The sequence below is a fragment of the Phalacrocorax carbo genome, chromosome 8 (assembly GCF_963921805.1).
Source record: "Phalacrocorax carbo chromosome 8, bPhaCar2.1, whole genome shotgun sequence".
Lineage (NCBI taxonomy): Eukaryota > Metazoa > Chordata > Aves > Suliformes > Phalacrocoracidae > Phalacrocorax > Phalacrocorax carbo.
Genome location: NC_087520.1, coordinates 22933649 through 22952708, shown reverse-complemented (window position 1 = coordinate 22952708; position 19060 = coordinate 22933649). Strand labels below are relative to the sequence as shown.

General features: G+C 50.3%; 1 protein-coding gene across 2 annotated transcripts; it reads left to right on the top strand.

Moving 5' to 3' along the window:
* The first annotated feature begins 4274 nt into the window (after positions 1-4274).
* Positions 4275-8791, top strand: LOC135314746 (uncharacterized). Of its 2 annotated transcripts, none has more exons than XM_064459091.1 (7): positions 4275-4585; positions 4991-5284; positions 5899-6168; positions 6539-6589; positions 6988-7092; positions 7588-7634; positions 7932-8791. In XM_064459091.1, exons 1-7 carry the CDS (start codon positions 4525-4527, stop codon positions 8118-8120), a joined length of 1017 nt encoding a protein of 338 aa, XP_064315161.1. In that variant the 5' UTR covers positions 4275-4524; the 3' UTR covers positions 8121-8791. The 2 variants fall into 2 exon arrangements, with proteins under 2 accessions (XP_064315161.1, XP_064315160.1); XM_064459090.1 differs by having other exon boundaries at positions 4276-4585; positions 4988-5284.
* Positions 8792-19060: the final 10269 nt, after the last annotated feature.

Genomic DNA, 19060 nt, shown 5'->3' with positions numbered 1-19060 from the left:
TCACTGATGGTGGGTCTATGTTTGGATCAATCGGCAATTTCGTTCCCAAGGCCTGGGACCCAACAGTGCTGGTAAAGACAGAGGTGAAGAAAGTGTTGAGGATCTCTGCCTTTTCAGCATCGTTGGTGATTGACTCTCCTATTCTGTTTAACAGTGGGCCTGTGTTTTCCTTCTTTTTCTGCTTGTGGTTGATGTACTTGAAGAAACCTTTCTTGTTATTTTTGACATCTATGGCCAGTTTCAATTCAATCTGGGCTTTTCTTTTCTAACTGCAACTCTGCATGTTCTGGCAATTCCCTTGTCACTGTCAACGATAATCCTCCACTTCTCCATCTCTGGTATGCTTCTCTTTTGGATTTGAGTAGACCCAGGAGGTCATGGTTGAGCCAAGGGGGCCTCTTGCTCTGCTTACTTCCCTTTCCTTTATAGGGGATAAACTGGTTTTGTGCTTCCAAGAGAGAGTTCTTGAAGAACTCCCAGCACTCTCTAGCTCCTTTGTCTTCCATGGAAGTGTCCCACGGGATCCCTCCCAACCGATCCCTGAGTGAGCTGAAGTTTGCTCTTCTAAAATCCAGAACCCTTGTCTTAGAGGTGACCTTCAGCACACTCAGCAGGATCCCGAACTCCACAATATTGTGGTCACTGCAGCCAAGGCTATCACTAACCGAGATATTACGAAGCAGGCTTTCTCAGCTTGTGAATAGCAAGTCCAGCAGTGCCTCATTCCTGGTTGGCACATCTAACATTTGTATCAGGAAACAGTCCTCCATGCATTCCAGGAACTTGGTGGATGACATGCGAGCTGCCGTATTGTTCTTCCAGCAGATGTCTGGGTAGTTGAAGTCCCCCATCAGGACCAGGTTCTGTTGGCCAGAAGCTTGCTTTAGTGCTCCAAGTATCACTTCATCGGCACTGTCATTGTTGTTAGGAATTTGGTAGCAGATACCCACTGTGAGGTCCTGCTTGGAGATGACCCCTCTGACTTTAACCCAGAGGCATTTGACAGAGCAGTTGCAATCACCATAGTTGACTTTGATACATTCGAGGTGTTCCTTGATGTAGAGTGTGACTCCTCCACCTCTTCTACCCTGCCTGTCCTTACAAAAGAGCCCGTAACTGTCCATTGCGATCCCCCAGTCATTGGAGTTGTCCCACCATGTTTCAGTTACTCCTATGATGTTGTACCCTTCTGAGTGTGCACGGAGCTCCAGTTCCTCCTGATGTTTCCTAGACTGCGTGCATTTGTATACATACACTTGAGGTGATTACTCTTCTGTTTCACATCTTGGGAGACAGCTAAGGAACATTTGTCACTGCACTGGTTGGCCTGACTTACTCCCCTGTTGGATGTGCTGGCATGAGCATTTCTGCAATGGATCCCACCCTTCAGTTTAAAGCCCGCCTCACCAAGTTAGCCAGCCTACTGCTAAAGATTCCCTTACCCCTTTTGGACAGGTGGATTCCATCCCTCCCTAGCACGTTGTAGTCATTGAAGAACACCCCACTGTCATAAAAGCCAAACCCCTCACGGTGGCACCAGCCACGTAGCCAGGAGTTGATATGCATTATGCGCCTGTTTCTGGCCGCTCCCTTCCCTTGAACTGGCGAACTGGCAGTTTGGCACTTGGGTCACAGCATCTTGGTAAAAGCTTTTGCAGCAGGTCTTGGTCAGGAGAACCTGGGTGCCTACTCCTACTTCTTCTGCTGCTTTCCTGCAGTGGTTTTGTTGTGGTTTAGCCCCAGACAGCAAGTAAGCACCACCCAGCCACTTGTTTACTGCCCTCCACCCCAGTGGGATGGGGGAGAGAATCGGAAGAACAAAAGTAAGAAAACTCATGTGTTGAGATAAGAACAGCTTAGCAATTAAAATAAAACAGTAATAGTAGTAATAATAATAACACTAATAATATAATGAAAAGGAAAATAACAAGAGAGAGAGGAAAAACCTGGGGGAGGGGGAAGAAATAAAAAAGCCAAACAACCAACAAGTGATGCAACTGCTCACCACCCATTGACCCATGCTGCCCGTCCCTGAGCTGTGATCACTGCTTTCCCTGGCCAACTCCCTGCAGTTAATATGCTGGGCGTGACATCGTATGATATGGAATATCCCTTTGGCCAGTTTGGATCAGCTGTCTTGGCTGTGCCTCCTCTCCTCCCAGCTTCTTGTGCACCTGGCAGAGCATGGGGAGCTGGAAAAATCCTTGACTAGTGTAAGCACTGCTTAGCAACAACTAAAACATCAGTATGTTATCAACATTATTCTCACACTAAATCCAAACCACACTATACCAGCTACAGTAAAGAAAATTAACTCTATCCCAGCCAGAACCATGACAGGTTTCCAGCTGGTGTCCATGCCTGGAGATGGGGCAGGGCAAGGCTAGGGGCATGTAGCAACCCTCCCTACTATGCTGGTCATCAGTGGCTCAGTGGTCCTGCCCACCTCACCCATGGCAAGAGGTATGCTGCCAGCTTTGCCCACTCCAGGATCGTTGGTGCTGACGTCTCTGAGATGGGGGGATACCGTGGGGTTCACCTTGTGTCTGATTGGCTTTGTCAGTGCTAGCAGACGTGAGAACTAGAATAGAAATGAAAGGGAAGGAAGCAACAAGTACACATTGTTGCTCAGTCATGAGGTGAGAGAGGAAGACTTGTCTGCGGAGAGACAGGAACTGAACATCAGAAAGAGCAGGGGAAGAGATGAAGAAGTCCAGAGGACAAAGCAAGAGAGACACAGAGCCTGTCGCTTGTCATTCTTGTGGCTCTTATACCACAAGAATTCCATTTTATGACACTCCATCAGCAAATATCTTGTTGATGTTGCTGTTTGTCCCTGTGGGTTGGTTTCCAGATGACACCCCAGCTGTGCTTCAGCCAGGAGGTTCCACTGGCTGGTGGAGAAAAGCTCCAGCAAAGACCCTTCCCTCCAGGAGATGCCTGTGGCTGGGCTGTTTGTGCCCAGCATGGGGACTTCAGGGGAGACCCACAGTACAAAAAGGTGCAGCCAAGTGTCTAGCAAGTGTCTAGCCAAGTGTCTGTCCCTGGCAGAGATGCCATGGGACTTTGGGAGCACACCCACCATGTGGAGAGGTGCAGGATCAGCCCAGGGGTGCACCAGTGTTCACAAATTCTCAGCATTGCTTGCTTTCTGCAACCCTCCTTTGGTCCTCAACCCAGGAACATCCCTGCGGAGAAGCTCTGCTGTCCTCTTCTGCTCCCCACGCTGTGGTAAAGGCCATGTTGGGACCATGCTTACTGGTGATAGAAGATGGTCCCAGTAGGATACTGCTCCCCAGACTCTGTTTTGGGGGGGGCTGTGATGGTGGGCCCCCATCCTGCATGCTCAGTTTGGGCTCCATCATCTCAGAAAACAGGAGGAAAACAGGGATGGGAGGATGGAGGCAGAAGAAATGGGAGGAGGTGGGTGGTGAAGGGTGGTCATGTAACTCAGGGACCTGGGGGTGCTGCATTTGGAGAAGGGACAATGTCAGGTCCAGCTTCAAAATGGGGCAGGGGGTGATTACTGGAAATACTGACAGGAAACTAAAGGGGAGGAAATGGCAGGTGGGAGCATGTTTTGCTCTGAGCACGAATGAGGAAGAGTGGTGGCAGGCAGCGGAGATCCTGTGGGGAGCAACACAGATTGCACCCACAGAAGATGGGGACAGAGAGGAGACTGTGCCTGCTGCCTGTGCTGCCTGCATCCCTTTGGCTTCTGGCCTGGACAATGCAGCTCTGGGGAGAAAAGGACATCCCTCCAGCCGGAGGTGGCAGGGGGATGCAGGGGGCCACCTGGAGCACCCCATCCCCAAAGGGCAGGAGCTAGGATCTGGGTGCTCACTGCCAGAGCCAGGTCAGGGATCCTGGCTCCTGCCTGGCTGGGGCTTGTACATCTCACATGTGAGCAACCAGAAAGCTTTGACCAAGCCCAACCCCATGACAAACTGCAGCAGTCCTTGGTGTTTGGGGTCTGGCAGGGTGTGTAGATCCCAACCCAGCCTCAGCTAGCACACTGGATGTGGCGGGCATCACCCCATCACCCTGCTGTGATGGCAACATTGCCTTCTCCAAGGGATCCATTCCCTGGTGTAAACCAAAAAGGACTTGGGTGGTGTGGGGAGGCAGCACTGTGGGAAACCCTTTCCCCTGTGCCTGCCCATGCAGGGGACGGGGAACTACTGGGCTGCAACTTAAAATACTGGGAAATAGCCATCAGTGGTGCTCAGATGCATTATTTCGGTCCATCTCAGGGCCAAGAACACATGGCTGGGATGAAACAGCAGGAGGAATCAAACAGCGAAGAGAGGAGAGAAAAATCAGCCTGAAGGGGAAGAGGGGGGAAGCCTGTGAGTGAGCACAGACGGAACTGCCTGGCTGAGTGTCAAGGAAGCAAGTTTCTGGCAGTGTTGCAGCTTGCCCCTGCTGATCAGTTACCCTCACGCTGCAGGGAGAGACAGGGACTTCCAAGCCAATCCAGACAGGCATCCAGCGTTGTTGCCACGAGGCTGTCAGGAAGGCAGCATGGAGGTCCGGCTGCCCAGCAGCTTTCCGCTCCTGCTGCTTCTTGCCTGGCTGACTGTCGGTAAGCCCTCCTGTGTGCTTTCTTCTGCTCTGAACTCTTCTGTCTTTGTATATGCCTGCAGGAGGTTTGCGACATGGCTGCTGCTGCTTTTTTTCTCTCCTCTTGCAGCATTTAACCACTGCTTCTGCACCAACACCTCACCATGTGCCTTGCAGAATAGTCCCCCCTGCAATTGCCTTTGCCCAGGCTGCAGGCTCTGCCCACAAGGACCCAGTTTCAGGCTCTGGGGCTTTGAACCAGCATCACCTTCAGCAGCAGGGAGAGAAAACAGTTGTGGGGGGAATGAAACAGAGATGCTTACAAGCCTGATGACTGCGAAGGGAGGTCAGCTTCTCATGGAGGATGCAGATATTCCTTAACACAAACCCAACCTGCCATTGTTGTTTTGTTGTTTTTTTTCAGCAGGATTTGCTCACCAGATTTCACCCATGGTTGATGTGTCGGTAAGGTTAGATCTCATTTTGCAGTGTCTGTTCCAGACAGGCTCAAACAGCACTGCTGAGGAGGTGAAGTGGTTTAATACCACCCAAAACAATGAAGAAAATCAGAACAAAGGTGATGTGGAGATACAAAATGGTTCGGGTTCTGCCCAGCTTGTCTTCCTCAGTGTCAATGAAACACATACAGGAACGTATCTCTGCAAGATGGAGAACAGAGAGAGTATGTCCAAGAACAGACAGACTGAATGCAACAGCCATGGTAAGATACACAAGCCCACCAACACCCACGGGAGCAGAGAGAAAGGACTGAGGAAGGGAGAGGAGAGAGGGAAGAGAGGGAGGACTCTGCTGAGAAGGTGTGAAGTGACTTCAGCTCAGAGGTTCAGGAACAATTCTGAAGTACTCCAGAGTGAGCATTAGGGGATGGGATGAAGCCAGAGAGGCTGTGGGGGACCTACTACATTTTCTTTGTTTCTCTAGGGCTGACCATTTCCCCACAGCTAGCCCCTCAGTCGCACTTCACGCTCCATGAAATGCTGGAGCCTGATCCTGTTGGGTGCCAGAAGACACTTCTGCCTAGGTTGCAGGAGGTGTCTTCCCCCAGTCCTCCCATTTTCAATCCTTCCTGAGAGAGAGAGAAATGCTTGTGCACTGCACAGCATTGGGTGGCACTAAACAACATGAAACATTTCAATGTTCAGTGTTGAAGAACATTTAGCAGCCGGATTTGGAAAAGAGCATCAGCTGCTGGAGGAAAGGACAGTTGCTTCACCGTGACTTTCATGAGTGACATGTGCCAGTGGGTTATGACCCCTGCAAGATCATATATATGACTTATATTTCACTTGTCACTTATATTTTTGTCTCTTCCAGGGACAGCCAGCCAGCCAGAAGAGTCAGTAGTCACTGTGGAGTGTGCGTTCAAGATTTGGTTGGAGAATCTCACAGTACATATGAATTGGTGCAAACCTGAAGATCAGGACGCAGGGAAGAAAACCAACCCCAAGGCTCTGAAAGAAAACAGTACTAATCCCACCACACCCAGTGTGTGTGCAGCCAGCACAAGAATCTATGGGTGCAGGGTGTTTGTCACAAGAAAAAACTTGACAGACACTGGAAACGGCACGCAAGGAGCAGTTCCCAGTAAGTGGCACCACTTCCATTTTCACGGGGGTGATGACCAGGCAGAGAAGGATGCTACAAATGAATGCTCCCCCCCAGTCCCCCCATACGCCATTTCCCCTGAAAGCATCCCAGGCAATGGAGGAGGAGACCCAGAGCACGGCCCTTTTGGCAGATGCATCCCACCACAGAGTTGTTTGGCCATTGACTCCTTGAAATAGGACCTGCCACACCCTCCAGCTGCAGCATGTCAGCCAAATGCTGAGGTGGCTGGAGCTGTGGTGGCAGGAGTGTGAGAGCCGGGGCTGTGAGATCCAGGTCCCTGCCCAAAAGCAGAGTGGGGAGCAGGGTGCCCTCTGCCTCTGGGCAATCTCTCACTCATGTCTTCCAGGCAGTAGCCCTGGGAAATGTCAGACCAAGATCAACAAGGAGACCGGGACAGGTGAGTCCCCATAGCCCCATGGCTGCAAGGGTGGGGTGCAGGAGGGGTCCTCAGGGACAAAGAGGAGCAGCAAGGAGGGAAACACATCTTGATGTTTTCCTGTGAGTGGGTGGGAGCTGCTGGCAAACTGGGGTAGGCACCAGTGGATCAGAGGCTGTGATGCTGGGGAGGTGCTCTGATACTCTGGCCACTCTCCTGGTTGAGTTCAAATGAGTTTTTGGAGACTGTTCCATACAGGGTTTTGTCAGCACCCCAGGGCTGTAGGGGATGTGGGTGGTTCAGAGTCTGGAAGCTCAATTTTGGAAAAGAACTGACCCCCCCAAAAAAAGGTGATTGCAGCATGCATCACTGTATGGTGGGATGGCAGCTCACGAGTGCCTCTGTGATTGTGTGTGCAGGATTCAACTGCCCCCTGTGTATCATCTTTGGCTTAGCGGTCGGGACGCTTCTTTACATACCGATAATTGGCCTTCTGCTGTGGCAGTGCAGAAGGAACAGAAAAGGTAAGGCTGAACCCATGCCAAGCCTCTGTCTCCTGAGGGAGCTGGTTGGCATCTCCACCTTACCTGGTGGTCTGGACAAGCCCAGTCTTGGGAGATGCCCATCTTTGATATCCTACTGTTCCTGCTCACTCGGTGCTCCCTGCGTGAAACTGTCCTGGACAAGCTGTCCCAGTGTGGGGAGAAGGTTTACTCCCTCCCTTTCCTCTGGCCAGTTGCTGGTGAGAACCTGGTTATGGCACAAGCCATGGTGCAGGTGAGACAGGCCTTGCATATCACCTCATTTCCAGAAGTGTCCAACTCAGAGCTCTTCTCCAGCACCTCCAAGGGCTCTTAAATCCTTGCCTCCTGCCCCTTGGCCATCTTCCGAGCCAGCCAGCTGCAGAGCCCCATCCTCTCCTGCAACAAAAGCAGGACCAATGCAGATGTTTTCTTCATGTGAAATAACAATCATTATAACTATTTTAACTACTATTTAAACAATGTTTGCTTTTTCAGGAGAGCTCACAAGCAGGCAAATGACAGAGGGGAATCAGCTCAGCATGGTAAGCCAGGGAGGGCTTCGCATGTGTCACTTCCTTCTCCCTGTTAAAAAAGCACTGGCTGCTGAATACCCATTTAAAGGATTTCAGAGTAAAATCAGCTTTTCTTTCTAAAAATATGCTCCTAAATACTTACTGATTCCTATTAAATAGGGGCTTATGAGCTTCTGAGTAGGTGGCACCTCTGAGCAAGTTGGATAATGTTTGGGCAGTGCAAATAGTTGGGCCAGTGGAAAAATATTAGCAGGGGAGATGCAGAAGGGAAAGCCAGGACTCCACTCATTGCTCTCTCCCTTGCAGGCAGCCCCAGTGACAGGGGCCGAGGACCTGACCTATGCCAACCTGAAGTTTGAAAAGAAGGGGACAAACCCCATCTCCTCTGACATAATTTACACTGAGATTGCATCATCGCAACAAAAGCAGAGCTGCAGGGATGCGGGTGCTGCCAATGCGGGGGTGGATGTCTCCCCCGAGGGAGAGGGCAAATGAGGAGAAGGGAAGGATGAGCAGCTTGTTGTATGCCTGTCGGGGTCATCATCCCTGAAAACTAGGTGTTAGCTCATAGAAAGTGCAATCTTTGTGACCAAAGCCACCTATTTACCCCCAAATGGCTGCACCGCTGGGCTTTATGTTCCCTTGGAAGAAGCCACCTCTCACAGTGAGGACAGGGCTCTTCCATCTGGTTTTTTCCCTTGCCTTCCCACAGCCCCAAGCACCGCCAAGCCTCAGCAACTCCTTTCACAGTCTCCAGTCACTGCTGGGCTCTTCTAGCAACTTGCTCCATGTTTCAGTGATGTCACCATGCGCTGCATGGCAACCATGGTCCAGGAAGCACTTGATGTCCCCTTGGTGCTGGACATGCTGGATGGGGTGATCATGAAAAGCTCCTCTCAGTGCTGGAAAAGTCCTGGAGCAATTTTCTGGATTTCCTCCGGAGCCAGCACCTGCAGTAACATGGGTTGACCTTGCTCTGGTTCACTCTCTCAAAGCACAAGGAGCAAGGATGGAAAGGCATTGTTTGCTTTGCAGAGGTACAATGCAGGTGCTGCTGCAGTGTTCTATGTAGATCTGCTTCCTACTGGGAGTGGACAGGTGTCCACATGCATATAGAGCTTTCCTGTAATTTGGAAAAAAAAAAGAGGAAAATAAAAAGCAATGTTTTTGCCCTCAGTGTTTCCAGTTTTGTACTACTGATGGACCCAGCTGAAGTCCATCAGGAATAGTCACCAAACCCTAGAGGCTCTTCTTTCCCTACTCAGTCCAGTTTCAGAGCAGCTACCTGTGGGAGACATCTCCAAAGCAGTGGCAGCAGAGCTCCCATTGTCCTGGGGACAGAGCTCAGGTCACGCATGGCCAGGAAGACACAGGCAAGGGCTACAGAAAGGGAAAAATTGGGGGGGGGGGGGGGGGAATCCCAAATATATGGGGGGAGCCACCAGTGGAAAAGGGGGTGGGATGTGAGTGTCAAAATGTTGAACTTTGGATGCATCAGGGTTGCTGGGGGATGCTGCCCATGGATGCAGAGCAGAACCAGGCTCAACTGAAGTGTAGGACATCATTGCCAGCCTCCACCTGGGTACCTGCAACCATGGAGGAGGAGGAAGAGGAGCAGGTAGAGGAGGAGGAAGATCTCTAGTGGTGCCCCAGCTCAGAAAGGGAAGGCCTAAGTTAACTGGGCAGGTATGAAATGCAGCCAAATCTCAGCAGCAGCTCCTGAAGGAGCTGGAAGATGAACTGGATTTTGAAGGAAATGTGCAGGCCTTCTCCTGGCTGCAGAAAGGAAGCAAGATGAAGGAATGAGCAGGATGAGGGAACATCTCACTGCCCATTGCTCCTGGGGGACCGTTTCCAACCTATGTGCCTGGAGGTCCATGGGATTTGGCTTAAAGCAGACACTGCTCATCCATGGCTCCCACCCTATCCTTATGGCAAGGAGACCCAGTGCTTGCACTTGTATGGAACGTGAGGGCGGCCATCCCGCACCCTCCTGACACGGGGCTGAAGCAGACGGGGAGGCTGGCGTGGGACAGAAGACCAACAAGGGATTAGCAGGGGTCTGCTGGCCACCTTTTGGTTGACAGCCAACTGAACATGAGCCAGCAGTGTGCCTGGGTGGCCAGGAAGGCCAACAGCATCCTGGCTTGTATCAAGAATAGTGTGCTCAGCAGGAGCAGGGAGGTGACCGTGCCCCTGTACTGGGCACTGGTGAGGCCACACCTTGAATGCTGTTTAGTTTTGGGCCCCTCAGTACAAGAAAGATATTGAGGTGCTGGAGCGTGTCCAGAGAAGGGCAACAAAGCTGGTGAAGGGTCTAGAGCACAAGTCCTACAAGGAGCAGCTGAGGGAATTGGGGCTTTTTTAGCCTGGGGAAAAGGAGGCTGAGGGGAGACCTTTTTGCTCTTTACAACTACCTGAAAGGAAGTTGTAGTGAGATGGATGTTGGTCTCTTCTCCCAAGTAACAAGCAATAGGATGAGAGGAAATGGCCTCAACTGCCAGGGCTGGGGGTGAAACTGATAGCCCAGCTCAAGTGCATCTACACTAATGCAGGCAGCACGGGCAGCAAACAGGGTGAGCTGGAAGACATTGTGCATTGCGATAATGTGGTTTACCCCAGTCAGCAACTCAGCCCCACACAGCCACTCGCTCACTCCCCCACCAGCAGGATAGGGGGGAGAATTGGAAGGGTAAAAGTAAGAAAACTCGTGGGTTGAGATAGTAAGAGTTTAATAATTAAAATAAAGCAAAAATAATAACAACAACAATAATAATATAATGGAAAGAAAAATAACAAGAAAGAGCGTCAAAACCAGGTGGGAGTGGGGAAAGGGGAATAAACAACCAAAACAAACAACATGTGATTCAACCGCTCACCACCCACTGACCCAACACCACCAGCTCTGGAGCAACAACCACTCCACCCTGCGCCAGTTCCCCCAGTTAATATACTGGTCATGTTGTCATATGATATAGAATAACCCATTGGCCAGTTTGGGTCAGCTGTCTTGGCTGTGGCCCTCACGGCTTCTTGTGCAGGTGGCAGAGCATGGGAAGCTGGAAAGGTCTCTAACTCCTATAGGTGCTACTTAGCAACACTTAGCCACTACTTAAAAACAACTAAAACATCAACTTGGCACTATGCCAGCTACAGGCAAGAAAATGAACTCTATCCCAGCCAAAACCAGCACAGATAACTATGACTCAGTCACAATCACAGAGACATGGTGGGATGACTCTCATGACTGGAGTGCTGAAATGGATGGCTATAAACTCTTCAGAAGGGATAGGCAAGGAAGGGGAGGCAGTGGCGTGGCTTTATATGTTAGGGAGTGCTTTCATTGCCTAGAGCTTAACGATAGTGATGATAAGGTTGCGTGCTTATGGGTAAGGATGGAAGGCCAACAAGGCAGATATCCTGCTAGGAGTCTGTTATAGACCACCCAACCAGGATGAAGAGACAGATGAAGTGTTCTACAAGCACCTGGTGGAAGTATCACAATGGGTTGCCCTTGTTCTAGTGGGGGACTTTAATATACCAGATGCCTGCTGGAAATATAACACAGCAAAGAAGAAACAGTCTGGGAGGTTCCTGGATTGTGTGGAGGACACTTCCTGACACAGCTAGTAAGTGAGCCTACCTGGACAGGTGCCTCGTTTGACCTGCTGTCAAAGAGAAGGACTGGTGGGAGATGGGGCGGTTGGAGGCCGTCTTGGTCTTAGCGATCATGGATATGATTGAGTTTTCAATTCTTGGTGAAGTAAAGAGGGGGGTCAGCAGAACCACTGCCATGGCCTTCTATAGGGCAGACTTTGGCTTGTTCAGGGCACTGGTTGGGAGACTCCCTTAAGAGGAAGTCCTGAAGGGCAAAGGGGTCTGGGAAGGCTGGGCTTTCTTCAAGAAGGAAGTCTTGCAGGCACAGGAGCAGGCTGTCCCCAAGTGCTGCAAGACGAACCAGCGGGGAAGACGACCAGCCAGGTTGAACAGGGAGCTTCTGCTGACGCTTAGCAAAAAAAGGAGAGTCTAACACTTTTGGAGGAAGGGGCAGGCAACTCAAGAAGAGTACAGAGACCTTGTTAGGACTTGCAGAGAGAAAATTAAACAAGGAAAAACCTAGCTAGAACTCAACCTGGCCACTGTTGTAAGGGATAACAAATAATATTTTTACAAATGCATTACCAACAAAAAGAGAACCAAAGAGAATCTCCATCCTTTATTGGATGCGGAAGGGAATGTTGCCACTGAGGATGGGGAAAAGGCCTTCTTTGCCTCAGTCTTTAACCATCAGACCAGTTATCCCAGGGGTATTCAGCCTCCTGAGCTGGAAGGCAGGGACAGGGAGTGGAATAACCCCCATAATCCAGGAGGAAGCAGTTTATGACCTGATGAACCACCTGGACACTCACAAGTCTATGGGGCCAGATGGGATCCACCCAAGGACACTGAGGGAGCTGGCAGAAGAGCTTGCCAAGCCACTCTCCATCATTTATCAGCAGTCCTGGTTAACAGGGGAGGTCCCAGAAGACTGGAGGCTTGCTGATGTGACACCTATCTACAAGAAGGGCTGGAAGGAGATCTGGGGAACCACAGGCATGTCAGCCTGACCTTGGTACCAGGGAAGATTATGGAGCAAAACATCTTGAGCAAGTGCAGGACAACCAGGGGATCAGGCCCAGCCAGCAAGGGTTCATGAAAGGCAGGTCCTGCCTGACCAACCTGATCTCCTTCTATGACCAGGTGACTCACCTGGTGATTGAGGGAAAGGCTGTGGATGTTATCTACCTGGACTTTAGCAAACCCTTTGACACTGTCTCCCACAGCATTCTCCTAAAGAAGCTGGCTGCTCATGGCTTGGATGGGTGTATTCTTCACTGGGTGAAAAACTGGCTGGATGGCCGAGCCCAGAGAGTTGTAGTGAAAGGAGCTAAATCCAGTTGGTGGCCGGTCACAAGCAGCGTTCCCCAGGGCTCAGTGTTGGGGCCAGTCTTCTTTAATATCTTTATCAATGATCTGGATGAGGTGATTTGAGTGCACCCTCAGTAGGTTTGCAGATGACACCAAGTTGGGTGGGAGTGTTGATCTGCTTGAGGGAAAGAAGGCTCTGCAGAGGGACCTGGACAGGCTGGATCAATAGGCCAAGCACAACTGGGTGAGGTTTAACAAGGCCAAGTGCCGGGTCCTGCGCTTGGGTCACAACAACCCATGCAATGCTACAGGCTTAGGGAGGAGTGTCTGGAAAGCTGCCTGGCGGAGAAGCATCTGGGGCTGTTGGTTGACAGCCAGCTGAACATGAGCCAGCAGTGTGCCCGGGTGGCCAAGAAGGCCAACAGCATCCTGGCTTGTATCAGGAATAGTGTGGCCGGCAGAAGTAGTGCAGTGATCGTGCCCCTGTCCTTGGCACTGGTGAGGCCACACCTTGAATGCTGTGTTTAGTTTTGGGCCCCTCAGAACAAGATGGACATTGAGGTGCTGGAGCATGTCCAGAGAAGGGTGATAAAGTTGGTGAAGAGTCTGGAAAGCAGATCTTATGAGGAGAGGTTGAGGGAGCTGGGGTTTTTTAGTCTGGAGAAGAAGAGCCTGAAGGGAGACCTTATCACTCTCTACAACTACCTGAAAGGTGGTTGTAGCGAGGTGGATGTTGGTCTCTTCTCCCAAGTCACTAGTGGTAGGATGAGAGGAAATGGCCTCAAGCTGCGTCAGGGGAGGTTTAGATTGGATGTTAGGAAAAATTTCTTCACTAAAAGATTGTCAAGCACTGGAACTGGTTGAGTCACCTGTGACGCCTGGGGACATGGTTTAGTGGTGGACTTGGCAGTGCGAGGTTAACGGTTGGACTTGATGATCTTAAGGGTCTTTTCCAACCTAAATGATGCTATGATTCTATATAGCCAGGCTGAGTGGCCCTTGGGCTTGCCCAGCACATCCCTTCTCATGTTCCTACAGCATGAAATGGCCAATGTTGTAATTTTAAGGAGAAAAGGGTTTAAAAAAAGACAACTTCAGGTAAGAGGGACTGCTCATGACTCCAATAAGAGCTGAGCAGGACATCCAAGACTTGTATTAAAGGCCTTGGCTACCAGTTATCCTTTCCAGAGGCAAGAGGGGAAGCTTCAGAGGAGGCACATACAGCTGCAGAGATCTTCAGCATCCCACTGGTCAAAAAAGAAGGCCACAAGGAAAGGAAACACACAAAAGACATGAGCAGAATGATATGATCACTAAATGGTAGAGGCAACATTGGAAAGCTAAGGTACAAAAGGAGTTAAGACTAACAAGGGCTGCGAAAGGCTTTGCATTTGCTTAACTGCCTTAAATAGAATAGGGAGGAAAAGTTTGACCCATTGCTTCACCAAGAAAGTGTCATTAACTGATGAGGTGGAAAAAGCTGGGATGTTCATAGTGCTGCTTTTACATCATCCCTTACACCCAGCATTAGTGAGGATCAGATCTGGAATAGCATTTTTAACAAGGAACCAGGAAAGAAGCTGTGAAATAGCTGTGGAGCAGTTACACAAGTGAACAGGAGGTGAAGAAATGCAGCCAGGGCTGCTTAAGGAACTAGTTGAGACAATCTTTCGAGATCTCAGGGGCTTTTGCAAGTGCAGCCAGGAAGGGTGAGAGTGGCATCTTTGTCCATCAGCTATTTTTAAAAAGGTGAAGCAGCTACGGCCAGAGCTGAGCCTCTGAATTTCAGTTCTCAGAAAGATGCTATCACAAGCAGTTAAATAATTGCATGAAGGGATAACAAATGCAATGCCCTTCCTGCCCCAAACATGCACATACCACCTCTGTAATGGGCAGAGGTACCCATTGTCCTTGTGTGCACTCAAGGCAGGTGGGCGAGATGTCCATGATGGATTTCCATGCCAGGAGCATGGAGGGTGTCCTTGCTGCATTGCTCGCCACATGGAGGAAGCCTGAGCGAGGCAGAGAAACAGAAGTAAAAGTGCTGCTTCTCCCAGTTTGGGTTTTTTTAGGGCAGAAACATAGCAGCAGGCACGTGGGGAGAGTGCAGAGGAGCCACCCAGGCTCTGGAGAAGAGGTGTACCAAGGGGTGCAGGCAGGGAGCTCTCTGCAGTTCCCGAGGAGCTGCTGCCTGATGTGGTCCCCAAGATTCGCGCTCACCATGATGGTGCTTTTGGGCAGTGGTGGACCAGTCCTCAGTGCTGCAGCAACTGCCATCCCAGTTCATACATGGACCTCAGCCAAATCTCCTGCAGAAAGGGCTCAGCAGAACACAAGGTCTTGAGCAAAGCTACAGCTGTGCTGGAGCACACAGGAGCCACCTGGCCTCCACCACACTCCCTGCCCAGTGGAAAAGCAGCAGGAATCCATGTGGGGGAGAACAGGGAGATGACCTAGGTTACAGTAAGAAAACATGGAAAGAGGAAAGGGAAAAAGAAAAAACAAGCCAAGGAGCAGAAGCAGAGGAATGAGAAAGAATAGGGACGGGTGAGGGGGGCAGCGGGGGGGTCTGTATTATACTTGGATGGCATGAAAGAGAGTAGGAGAGAAGCCAGCAAAGAGAGAAAACAGAAGAGAATTAGAAAAACAACAGAAAGAGAGAGGTGGAAGGAAGTGGAGCAGAGTAGGAGAGACCAGAAGAGTCGGAAGAATGGCAAGACACTGGGGGAGGAAAATGGCTCAGGCTGAGGAAAAAGAGCAGTTAATTCGTTGGGTGATTAATCATATTTCTGCTGGCAAGTTCATTGGACTTTAATAGCTCTGAAGCTCTCAGAGATGTCTGGGCCAGGCACAAGGAGAGGATTATTCCCCACTCTGCAGAGGGCACACGTCCCTCCCTGCCTTGCAGAGCATCTCCTTCTCATCCAGGAGACCACATTTCTCTGGCAATGAAGGTTAGCAGCAGGCATTACATTTATTTAAGAACAAAGTAGCACATGTAAAGCAAGCTGCAAAGGCGCAGAGAAAAGCTTCTAGGTCTTTGCACTGATGTGCCTCTGAAGGCCACCAACACAGCCATGTGTTTTCTTCCCAGCAGGAAGAATTGCAGCTGCTCTAATTCAAGGGGAGGAAAGCAGGCATGCACACAGAGCCAGTGCTGAACTCCACAGTTCTTTATGCCTCCCCAAGTCACAGCCATGCAAGCAGATATCCTGGGGTGTGAGTATGGAAGCAGAGGTAGATGCACTGGGGTGTTTCTCCATGAACAGCTCCAGAAAGCGTCCCCTGAACTTGGCCTGCAGCACAAAGGGCTGCATCTTGCAGCCCCCTGGAAAACTGGGGCAATTCGCTCTGTTTCAGTTTTATTGCTGGAAAGGGTTGGAGGAGCCTCCCTCATTATTTTAATATCCCCTCCCCCCTGCCCTTTTTTTGGTAAATTAGATTATTTCTATGTCCCCAAGATGACATTCACCAGGACTGGTTCCAGTGGCGCTGGGAGAAGCCGATGGCACAGGACTTCGCTGCATGCTGGGCCCGCAGAGCTGGCAGGAGAAGGACCAGGCAATCCTGAGCAGGCACAGCCACTGGAGGGAGGCAGTGGAACAGGAAAGCTGGCAAAAACCCCATTGGACATAGCTGGAGATGGGAAACAGCCTGTCCAGAGCAAACCGGGTAGGAGAGGCACATCCATGCCCCCTGCACCAGGGCCTCTCCCAGTCGCCTGTAACTCCTGTAACCAAAATGATGAAATCAATCAACCAGGGATGTTGTTATATTACGGGAACATGGAGTGTACGAATCAGTGTATCTGTTGATCTGTATTTTAGTCCCTAGGTAATCATTAATGTGAATGAAACAATAGACAACGTGCTTCTGTCAGAAAAAGATGACAATATGTTGTTTTGTGTAGTGGACTGAGAAAACTGGCCAGGACTGCCAAGATTAAGAGCCAAGTAGGCAAAAGGTAATTCCAGCAGGGGGAGAGCGCGACCACCGACTCACAGATCACCGACTCAAGTAATACCACCTACTCAAAAGAGAACAATGGGAAAGGATAACTGAGCCTGCACAATAATTTACAAATGAAGCGAGCAAGTTTGTGCCAATCACCAAAGAGAATAATATTGAATATGTATGGATAAAATGAATATGTGTATTTTTGATCTATAAATCACATGAGAAGAGTGTGTAAGGTATGCACACTTGGAGGAGCGATGCCCCGTGCATCCAGCGCTGCAGTAAAGAACACCTGCCTTTTAACACTACATTGGTGTTACGAGGTTTATTCCCGCTTTCAGTGACACTCCTGCCTACAACCTGGTTGCACTCAGTACCTGTGCTCATCACGTTAGACAGCTTTCTGTGCTTCTGAAGCTGATAAAAAACCCCATGTCTGTCTTCTTTGTGCTGCTCAGGTGGAAATATGAAGAGGTGAGTGAGGGAATTCCTATGGTAACAGTCCTGGACCAAACCCCATGCCCTGGACCCCTCTTGTCTAGATGTCGCAGACCCAAGTCCTGTCCTGATGTGGGTGGGATCCCCCAGGCTAGCCCAGTCCCTGGTTTGGAGGAGGAACAACAGGGATGATGAGGCTGCCAACGAGCCCATGAGAAGAGGGATGTGACTCAAAGCCACCAAGAAGGGGATGAGCAGATGCTCATCTTCACAGTGACCAGTTTTGCATGCCCTGTTTGCCTGCAGTGCCTTAAAACACTCCCAGAAGCAGCGGTGCAGAGGGGATGCTTTCAGGGGGTGATGGATGATACAATCCCTCAAAAGAAATAAAACCTGAATGATGCTTCAAAAACCTTCACACAAAGAGTAAAATATCTCATAAGAAAAAGTGCATGGTAGGAGACATAGGAGCAAGTCCACAACTGGAATGATGCTTCCATCATTCCAGGCAATGGTTGGATCCAGTAAGGTCTCAAGGGGCTGGCCTAAGGGAGCTGGTGCTCGGAGGCCCTGTTCCAATGCACATGCAGCTGCCCAGCTTAGTCTGTGCCAGAGTGGTGTGATTTTTAGCCCTTTCTGCTCTCAGCAGCCTTGTTTGAGATGCAAGCATGCAGGTCAGTCCTGCACTCCCCATGGGTTATACCTGGCACTGTGTGCCCAACCCAGGTCACTTGTCAAGAAGATGGTTTCAGCTGCCTGGAGCAAAGAGCTCAGAGGAACACAGGAACCAGGTAGCTACCGGGCAAAAAAACAGAAAAGGTTGACTGAAAATGGCTGAAGTTACAGTGACTTAACTCTGCTGCAGGGCCATGTTTAGTTTCTGCTGGAGACCACCATAGAATTGCCGTGATGCACAGCTGGCTCAACAGCACATTGGGACCTGAACTGCATCTGCTGAGTTCAGTTAATCCTCCTTCAGTTTGCACTTTTAGCCCCCTTCCCACCATCTCAGCTGCAAGGGAGGGAGGTGCTGATCCCCTCTCCCTGGTATCCAGTGACAGGATGCCTGGGAATGGTTCAAAGCTGTGCTAGGGGAGGTTTAGATCGGACATTAGGAAGCATTTCTTTACTGAGAGGGTAGTCAAACCCTGGAACAGGCTTCCTGGAGAGGTCGTCGATGCCCCAAGCCTGTCAGTGTTTAAGAGGTGTTTGCACAATGCCCTTAACTATGGGCTTTAACTTTTGCTCAGCCCTGAATCGTCAAGCAGTTGGACCAGATGATCACTGCAGGCCCCTTCCAACTGAAATATTCTATCCTATTCTAGGCACAGCCTCAGCTTGCTCACCCCATATGGACAAGTGCCATCCTCCCAGGCACAGGGTGGGCAGCGAGACTTAAGGAGTAGGGGAGGGCAGGCAGAGCAGCTGGAGGCTGTAGCAGTCAAGGGAAGGTGGCTCAAAGAGTAAATACTCCCCAAAACCAGCCTGACAGGAGCATATTCCCACGCACCTGATGCTCTGCTGACAAACTGTCACCCTTTGAGTGCCTCTCGCACAACAAGAGCCAGTAACACTGTTTAAAGAGAACAAGATTAAACAGCCTTAACCATCATTAACTGAACTCAGTATCTGAAAGTGCCTCCAGCTTGTTTAAATTCCAGTTCAGTGAATCACTGTAAAACAAACGCTTCTGCCACTGCCTCCTCCCTCTCTTATTTACTCCTGAAAGGACTGCAGAGTACAGGTGCCTTTATCATGAACCTCTCCCATGGAGGCATGCAGAGTTCTGATCTTCTGCTACCAGTAAGGCTGAAAAAAAGGCAAAAAGTCCCTAAAAGGTCATAGGTGTGCAGAAGCTTTTACCCATTTCTTTAGATGACAAGATGGGAGCGCTAATAGGTTTGTTGGACAGGAGGTTTATCCAAGATTTGTGTCTCCCTGGGAGTTGTTCTTGCTGATGACAGAGGCAGGGACTCTGGCAGGGAAGAGGGTGAGGAAGGGGTCTCGGAAAGCTGTGCTCTTGCTGGAGGGCACCTGTCCCTCTATGTACAAGCTCTCAGAGGTCTCTGTTGCCACCAGTCCTTCATATTCCCCTCTGGCTCCCAGGTAAGTACCGCATACTACACAGCTCA

What these genes read in the sequence shown, in the direction of transcription:
- LOC135314746 (XM_064459090.1), top strand. Translation starts at nt 4,525, where the DNA reads ATGGAGGTCCGGCTGCCCAGCAGCTTTCCGCTCCTGCTGCTTCTTGCC. An exon ending in CAACAAGGAGACCGGGACAG is followed by an intron (nt 6,590 to 6,987) that starts GTGAGTCCCCAT and finishes TTGTGTGTGCAG; the next exon opens with GATTCAACTGCCCCCTGTGT. An exon ending in GTGCAGAAGGAACAGAAAAG is followed by an intron (nt 7,093 to 7,587) that starts GTAAGGCTGAAC and finishes TTGCTTTTTCAG; the next exon opens with GAGAGCTCACAAGCAGGCAA.